The sequence below is a fragment of the Procambarus clarkii genome, chromosome 27 (assembly GCF_040958095.1).
Source record: "Procambarus clarkii isolate CNS0578487 chromosome 27, FALCON_Pclarkii_2.0, whole genome shotgun sequence".
In the NCBI taxonomy this organism is placed as follows: domain Eukaryota; kingdom Metazoa; phylum Arthropoda; class Malacostraca; order Decapoda; family Cambaridae; genus Procambarus; species Procambarus clarkii.
Genome location: NC_091176.1, coordinates 45,948,815 through 45,957,957, shown reverse-complemented (window position 1 = coordinate 45,957,957; position 9,143 = coordinate 45,948,815). Strand labels below are relative to the sequence as shown.

The 9,143-nt window shown below is 34.4% G+C and overlaps 1 protein-coding gene across 1 annotated transcript; it reads right to left on the bottom strand.

Annotated features, from left to right (window-relative positions):
- Nucleotides 1–2,098: 2,098 nt before the first annotated feature.
- On the bottom strand, nt 2,099–3,630 carry LOC138369149 (baculoviral IAP repeat-containing protein 8-like). The gene is made up of 3 exons (XM_069332082.1): nt 3,189–3,630; nt 2,897–3,061; nt 2,099–2,785 (listed from the first exon to the last, which is right to left on the bottom strand). The coding sequence occupies exons 1-3, from the start codon at nt 3,553–3,555 to the stop codon at nt 2,100–2,102; spliced, it is 1,218 nt and encodes a 405-aa protein (XP_069188183.1). The 5' UTR covers nt 3,556–3,630; the 3' UTR covers nt 2,099.
- Between the last annotated feature and the right edge of the window lie 5,513 nt (nt 3,631–9,143).

The window sequence follows — 9,143 nt, the reverse complement described above, 5'->3', positions numbered from 1 at the left end:
TTATCAAACTCTAGCTCTTGTCCCCCAGCTTAGTTCATTTGTACAAGATCGTTAGTAACAGATCAATTTTCCCCGAAATTTAAAGCAGACATACTTCAAAGTTAGTAAATAAGATCAAGTCAGTTGCTGAGCTCCAGCTCTCGTCCCCACCTTAGTTCTCTCTCGTATATTTGTAAATAACCCATCAATTCCCCTGAAATTTTTATCCTCTGTATTTCAGACATCGTAAATATGATCAAAACAGTTATCGAACTCCAGCTCTCGTCCCCCACCTTAGTTCTCTCTCGTATATTTGTAAATAACCCATCAATTTCCCTGAAATTTTTACCCTCTGTATTTCAGACACCGTAAATAAGATCAAAACAGTTATCGAGCTCCAGCTCTCGTCCCCAACTTAGTTCTCTCTCGTATATTTGTAAATAACCCATCAATTTCCCCGAAATTTTTACCCTCTGTATTTCAGACACAGTAAATATGATGTAAACAATTACAAAACTCTAGCTCTTGTCCTCTGTCCAAGTTCATTCCTGTAAATTCATTACTATCAGTCCAAATCCCCCTGAGATTTAAACACCCAACTACATTTTCAGACATAGTAAATAAAAACCAGTTCAGTTATCAAGTTTCAACTCTTGTCCCCCCAGCTTAGTTCATTTTGTACAAGTTCTTTATTTTCCAACTAAATCACCCTGAGATTTAAGATCACCTTATTTCTAACGTAGTAAAATTAATCTGGACATTAGCCAAGCTCCATTTCCTCAGCCTTAGATCATCAGACATAAATATATTCGATCAAGTCCATCTCCCGCCTAACTCTTATCCGAGTACTCACATAACCCCAACCTGTGTAATTATCTTTCATCCCCTCTCACATTCCTCCGTCTCATCCAAGTCTCATAAATTTAAATGTAGCTGTTAATTTGCGTTCTTTCCCCGTTCATAGCATATTCTCTGTAAGTTCAGATCTGTACTTAGTCTTACATATTCTCTAGTTCTTTCCATTTTATACAAGACTTAAACAACTATTACTGTGTCCCCTATCTTATTTAAACATGAGTCATATGTAAATATACCCAACTCCTTCCATCCATTACAAGTCCTAGCGTGTTCACCGCCAAACTCACTACGCTATTTCTACTTTACATGTTATAGCATGTTTTCCGCGCATCTTGGTACCAACCCTTACAATCTCTCTCATCCTTTACACGTCTCAGCATGTTCGCCTCGCATCTTACTACGCTGTCTACTTTACATGTTGTAGCATGTTTTCCGCACATCTTGATACCATCCCTTACAATCTCTCAATCCTTTACACGTCCCAGCATGTTCCCCCGCCCAACTTTCAACCCTTTCTTACAATTTTCCTCCATCCTTCCGCTACATTCTTACCCGTTCATTACAGTCCACTACATATTCTCTATCATCTTGTACTAATTCGCAAAACTAGTTGTTTCTGTCATTTTAGTAAGTAAGTAGATCATCGTTATTAACAACAACAACAACAACAACAGTAACATTACTAATTCACAGTAGTTACAGAGCATTTAGTAGTTATCCATTTTTCAAATAAGGTCAATATAAATCATTCTAAGACATCTTCGTACAATTAAAGATACTTGCCTGTGCACTAAGTCATTACTTACAGTAGCATCTTAAGGCATTGTTTTCGTAACTCAGTTTTATTAAACATACACCTTCATTAGTCAAAGGAAACTTTTCAAGTCATTGTATTCAATATTTCCGTTAAACTTACTACATCATGTCATTATTCGGTTGCATAATTAAGTACTTGTTTAGTCCTCCAATGTATAAGCAAATTATTCTATTAAGGATAAAGAAATCTTATTTAGAAGAGACATTGAGTTTATTACAACATTTAACGCATACAGTTATTCATAGTAGTTATACAGTGTTCAAGAAAATCATATACAGTTAATCATAGTAGTTATGCAATTATTCAAGAAATCATAAGTGTTCAAGAAAATCATATACAGTTATTCATAGTAGTTATGCAATATTCAAGAAATCATAAGTGTTCAAGAAAATCACATACAGTTATTCTTAGTAGTTATACAATATTCAAGAAATCATACAAGTGTTCAAGAAGCAATTGGATTTATTATATATAAAATATTTCCTCTACAAATTGGACAGCATTTCAGAGCTAAAAGACAACCACTGCATGTCACCATATGTTTACATGGTAGTATTACAATATTTATATTTTTATCCATACAAACTCTGCATAAAATATCTTCTTCCCAAGATTGTTCTGTACAGTCCTTGTTTTCAACAGTGTTAGTACAAGTCTCCGGTAAAGTTTTCAATCCCAGATCTTCAAGCGTAACTTCTTGTTCCTCTTTATCATCAACTGCTTCATAAATTAAGTCCCGTACCCGTAAATAAATATCTGTACCCTCTTGCATATACCTCAACACGATTTCTAGACATCTACTTTGTATAATAAAAGGTAACAAATCTCTGGATTCCTTAAGGTACTCACTTAAAGCATATCTTATACTCTCCACAGGTATTAATTTTTGATGAATCAGATGTTTGAACTTATCCATACCCTCCATTAAGATATTAATTAAATCATTGTCTATAGGTTTTATAGGTAATGGTATTGTCAATCTAGCATTCTTAACAAATTCCTTGCCCCTTGCAAGAATAATGTAAGCACATTCTGGACTACATCTCGCATGTAACGTCCAAGGATCATCTTCTGGTCTCCAATTTCGTATTCCACAGGCGCAGTGATAGCAGCAGACGTGGTCACTTATACCTGAAAACCATAAAACAATCCAGCATTATCTCGTTACTATCTTTTAACTAATATTCATTATTTCTTTACTTATAACTCTATTAAGTTTAAAATAGTTAAAACACTTCATACCACAGTAAAAAAAACCAGCTTCTGCCAGCTCATGAGAAGTTTGCTTGACGCTTCCAGGCCATGTCATATCAAATGTCTCTAGGCGAGATTTATAAGTTACCAATCCTGGATTCAGCGATTTCCTAAATTTTATCAATCCCAGATCTTCCTTAGGAGGAGCACCACCTAAAAAATATAACGTAGTTACGTAAATTATTCTTTAGAAGAATAAGAAGTATCTATTTAAGCAATCAAGTTTTGTACAGAGTATATAAGACTGGTATAAGAATACATCATAAGAATATATACTTACTACTATCACTTATTTTCTTATTTCCCAGTTCTATTTTATGGGAAACAAATTCCAGTCCATATTTGAAAGCTATCTCAGACACCTCTAAAGAAACATTGTCACTCCTCTTGCCTCTAATAAAGGCACAGTCTTGATTAATGATCTTATGACGTCTTCTGGGGGTATCACCAACAATCCATGCACCTACTATACAATAACAAAATGCACACAAACAGTAATCACTATTGCGAAGGTAATAGAACCCATCTTCAACTAAGTCAATAGGGTTTAACCACTTAATGGGCCAATCCACAAATGTTTGTAGTCTAACTCCTGCACATTTAAGGCTTTCTATACTGTAAAACTTCCTGGCACACAAAGGATCCATCGTGTGAGGGCAGCACTAACTATTAGAGTAGGATAAGCAAGTATATATATCCCTAAAATAAGTATCGTACATCGCTACATATTTAACAGTTTCCCCATTTATAATAGACAGTAATTTCCTCTAAATACTTCTCTATTAAAAATCCTTAAAGTTTCATAATTAAATAAAGCTCTTATATAAATACTTAGTAAACTACTTTCATTATTTATTAGACTTATTAGAAAAATACATCACTTTGGCAATCTCGCTAAAAGTATACTGTTACGTCATTATTCGTAGCTGCCGTACATAATGATAGATATATATATAATTTAGTAGTAAATTCTTATTTAATCTAATTAAAATATATGCTTAAAGCATCTATATCCTAAAATGAAATATACTATTAGTTATAATGTCATATATAATAACTCTAAGGTAACAAAAATCCTTATTAATATATTCAAATAAGTGGTAACTTTTACATTTCCCCCAATATAAGAGCGCGGACCTCACATTAGGGATATTATTACGACTATCTGGATCGTATCTACTACCTTACGAGGAAGAAAATTCACCATGGATACTGTTCTGACAACTTGTCAGGGTTATTTAACCGACGATTCATTTTGTAATAATGAAACCTGTATTGTGTACGGAGTGAACTGTATATCCTGTGTTCCCCGAGGAATGGCCCTAGACTTAGCCAAGAAATATTCTCATGCTGACGCTTATAATGTTCGCCGACCCTTGTACAGTCTTAAGAGATGTATCCCTGAAGATCGTCCAGTACCAGGAACAATTCATATCTCTAAAGGAGAAAATCTTCCGTATATTGTTGCTATAGCCACACAATACGGTATTGGATTACCTATAGAAAGTAATAACATTGCTCAGGGAATTATAGAAAACTCAAAAGACAGAAACATGCTCTCTGGATTAAACGAAGATACATCCATTAATCGTCTCGTCTACTTCAAGAATGGTATGAAAGATTTATTTAACTTTATCAAGGGCTCTCCTCAAATTATGAGAGTTATAATACCAACAGGAATTGGGATTACATGTGTTCGAAGAGATAAAGTTTGGGAAAATACTTATCTTCCTGTTATTGAAGATATGTATAAACAGTTAAAACCCTACGGAGTGGAAGTTAAATTACTGTTTAACGAGGAGATTATGCAGAGGAAGAGCAAGTAACACTTGGCAACCTTTTGTGTGCGCAGTGTTTCTACGCGCAGCCTAAAGATGTATATATGCTTCCCCCGGAGTGATCTCTTACGGTGTCCTCCTCTTCTTGGATGTCAGAATCTACTTCAAGCTTGGATATTCAAGGCTATGGAGATCAAGACTATTATTGGAGACTTTGCCTCCCTGTCCGTCTACAATAATCACGACTGTTTATTGTACGATCTTGATGCTACGAGTGTACAAATGTGTAAAATTGTGCAAGGATTGTGGGATCGTTACCCATATGCGAGATTACATCGTGAAAACTTTCCTTACAAAAACAGGGCTGTTGTATCTTATCGCAGTAACCCTGGCAGTATACATATTGGAGAACCACCTGAATTTAACAACAGGATGGATGAAGATCCCCATCTACCCCTTATTATTGGTTTAGTGACTCAGTTTGCTAGTAGACCTGCAACTTTACCAGCATATGAAAATCCTCCGTGTGAAGTACGAAGTTTAGATGAACATTTTTACGATGGACTTGAAAAAGATACAGAATATCAGAGATGGCGCTGGTTTGAAAATGCTCTGAAGGAAGCCCTTGTTTTCATTCTTAAAAGATGTGTTAAGAGAATTATTATTCCATATGGGTTTGGCATGTCAAGTTATTTGGACAACTGCGCAGTATGGGAAAGTAAATATTTGCCTATACTTGAGAAAATAGGACAAAAACTACGAAAACGAGGTATTGTACTCTTCATAGTACGTCCCGAAAACATCGTTCCTCCTCAGTCATCCACCCACGGCATCTTTGAAAATAAGATTCCATACATTGCTGTTCTTCAAAATGGACCACAACTAATGCTACTGATGCTGCTAGGACACCTGAAGATGATGCTACGCCTGCTACCGCTGATGCTAGTTCACCTTCTATCAACACTAAGTTGTCTGATACAATTAATTCAACACCTGTTAATGTTACTACGTCTGTTGATACTAATGTTACAATGTGTGTTAGTAGTAGTTTTACAAATTTAGAAGAGAAGATGGATTGGGAATAATAATGTCTGTAAATAATTTATACTTTGTACATTTTTACAAATTAAATACATTGTACATTTTTACACATTAAATAACAAAATAGAAACTCGTGTGTTTATTTTCTCCCTTTTTAATGTCTAAATGTCAACTCTACTTTTCTGAGTATATAGGAAGAGGTACGAAACTTTTTCTGTCTTACTTCAAGATGGATTGTTCTATGTACATGCAAGTGAAGCTTAAGCGTTTGAATAAGTGTATTATAGATGCTGATTTTACTAGTGATGAAATTCTAAAACCTGGAGACTGTCTTGTCTACGATTCTCATAATTTATCTGGTGGATTTGCACAACTGTTATGGGAAAAATATCCTTACAGTAAAGTTTCCGAGTGTGAAGTGGTACAGAATAATATAACTCCTGGTGGTATAGTACTTGCTTTATCTCCAGAACCAGAAATAAAACCTCATATTATAGGACTTCAATACAGTAGCTCTAATGAAGATCTAGGATTACAGAAAGATATTATTAAACGTTGGAGTTTTAAATCTGCAATAAGACAAATTTGTTGTCAGGCAAGAAATAATAATTTAATCCAGCGTATAATTATTCCATATGGTATTGGGTTTAATGACGGAATAGGATGGAGTAAAGAAGAACAAGAAGAATGGGAGACACACTATTTTCCAGGACTAGCCCATTTAGCTTATGTTTTAAAGAATAATAAAAAAGAATTATTAATGGTTCGTATACCTCTTGGAGAAGATGTTACGGGGACTGGGAGAGAGAAGAAACAAGTAGAGGGTGGATCTAATAAACGGAAGAGAATGTCATAGTTAAAACTAGTAGATCTAAAATAATACATATAACTAATTTGGAAACTACAGCTAAGAGAGAGGGGCGGAGCGTAACAATCTCCGATGTGATAAGCTAGGTCGGGATATATCTTGCCATAAACTCCCCATCTCGGTCCAGCAGTGAGAAGACATACTCGGATCGATGGCTGCTGTATACAGTAAGTGCTTATTGTATGATGTACTTACAGTACTCGTTATATTTGTTGTGATATAATTTTGCTTATTATTGAATATCTTTTAGTTTTGAAATATTATGATTATTTAATAGTCCCTGTGTTAAATATTGTATTTTTCTTTGTTTAAAGATTTACCCCATGTGATGGATGTGAAGAGTCTACCAGGGTTTGGAAGCATGCCTGATCTTGTGTCAGAAACTATATGGCAAAGTCCAGCTTCGACTGTTTTGTGGAAGAATATGCCCCTGGCGGAAAAACAGACTTATAAAGTGATGACACATACTGATAAATGTACGCATGAGAACATTGTTCCAGCTCTAGCAAAGTTTATTAGCAAAAGTGAAAATGTTTTAATGATACTGATTGGTCGTGATTTATAAAGTTGAAAGAAGAACTTCCATGATAAAATGTGACATAGTCTTATTTAGCTTAAAAGAGAGTGTTACAGATGTACTCAAGAAACATGAGAATTGTCAAGTGTTGTTGCTGACGAAAATTCCTAGTAAGGCCGAGATGAAGAAAATTTCTTTGTTATTTAAAGGCGATAAAATAATTTGCACTTTTAGACCTAAACCCCGTTTTAAATACATATTTCCAGAATTTGAAGAAGTGCCTATAGGATGTAACTTAAAGGATAAATTTTTTATAAGAAAATTTGTGGATGAAATTGGTTCTCCAAATGCTGCAAACTGGTTTATTAATAAGTTGAGTTCTGAAGAACGAGAAGTGTATACTATAATGAGCCAGGATGAACTGCAACAGCAGGTAAATAGTAAGACTGTGAAAGAGCTTAGTATTATTCACCCTAAAAGAAGAAGATGAACATTGGAGTTTAATTGATCATATGGAGGAGAGCTTTCCATCTTTTCCGTTAAATTTAATAAAGATGAGACCAGAAATAGGATATCATACCCCCCAAAAGATAGAAATAGAGGCAGTGATGAGATTTATAGGACAGGATCCTGTACTTGGTGTTTTCTCTGGTATGGCCTTTATTGAAAATCTTATTAGGATAAGACATACTAATGTGGTACGAGCTACAGATAATTACTCGAATATGGGTGAGAGTAAGTGGATGGAGGTTGAACAAATGGATGCTGTAGAAGCAGTTAGGACTTATTGTAATGACAGAGAAGTACTTCTAATGTCCTGGCCTGAATTGATTTGTGATGATAATGTTTATAGCGATGCTTTCTATGTTTTAAAGGAATTTAAGGGACAAAAACTAATCTATTTTGGAGAAGGGGAAGGGGGATGCTGTGCATGTGATGGATTTTTTAACTTGCTGGATAGTGAGTTTCATTGTGTGAAATCAAATACATGTTTTACTTATAATTCTTTTATAAATTCAAATGTTTATTTCTATATAAGACTATAGTGTTTATGATTTCTTGAACACTTGTATAACTACTAAGAACACTTGTATATGATTTTCTTGAACACTTATGATTTCTTGAATAATGATAACTACTAGAAAACTGTATATGATTTTCTTGAACATTGTAACTACTATAAAACTGTATATGATTTCTTGAACACTGTATAACTACTAGAATAACTGTATGCGTTAAATGTTGTAATAAACTTAATGTCTCTTCTAAATAAGATTTCTTTATCCTTAATAGAATAATTTGCTTATTACATTGGAGGACTGAAACAAGTACTTAATTATGAAACCGAATAATGACATGATGTAGTAAGTTTAACGGAAATATTGAATACAATGACTTGAAAAGTTTTCCTTTGACTAATGAAGGTGTATGTTTAATAAAACTGAGTTACGAAAACAATGCCTTAAGATGCTACTGTAAGTAATGACTTAGTGCACAGGCAAGTATCTTTAATTGTACGAAGATGTCTTAGAATGATTTATATTGACCTTATTTGAAAATGGATAACTGCTAAATGCTCAGTAGTAACTTACTGTGAATTAGTAATGTTACTGTTGTTGTTGTTGTTGTTAATAACGATGATCTACTTACTTACTAAAATGACAGAAACAACTAGTTTTGAGAATTAGTACAGAGATGATTAGAGAATATGTAGTGGACTGTAATGAACGGGTAAGAACATGTAGCGGAGGGATGGAGGAAAATTGTAAGAAAGGGTTGAAAGTTGGGATGTGTAAAGGATTGAGAGATTGTAAGGGATGGTATCAAGATGTGCGGAAAACATGCTACAACATGTAAAGTAGAAATAGTGTAGTGAGTTGGGCGGTGAACAAGCTAGGACTTGTAATGGATGGAAGGAGTCGGGTATATTTACATATGACTCATGTTTAAATAAGATATGGGACACAGTAATACAGCTACAACATGTAAAGTAGACAGCGTAGTAAGATGCGAGGCGAACATGCTGAGACA

Bases quoted from the DNA above. Each gene is read 5' to 3' on its own strand.
- LOC138369149 (XM_069332082.1), bottom strand. From the start codon at position 3,555: ATGGATCCTTTGTGTGCCAGGAAGTTTTACAGTATAGAAAGCCTTAAA. The intron at 3,062-3,188 runs GTAAGTATATAT...TATATTTTTTAG, and splicing joins TAAGAAAATAAGTGATAGTA to GTGGTGCTCCTCCTAAGGAA. The intron at 2,786-2,896 runs GTATGAAGTGTT...TATGGTTTTCAG, and splicing joins AGCTGGTTTTTTTTACTGTG to GTATAAGTGACCACGTCTGC.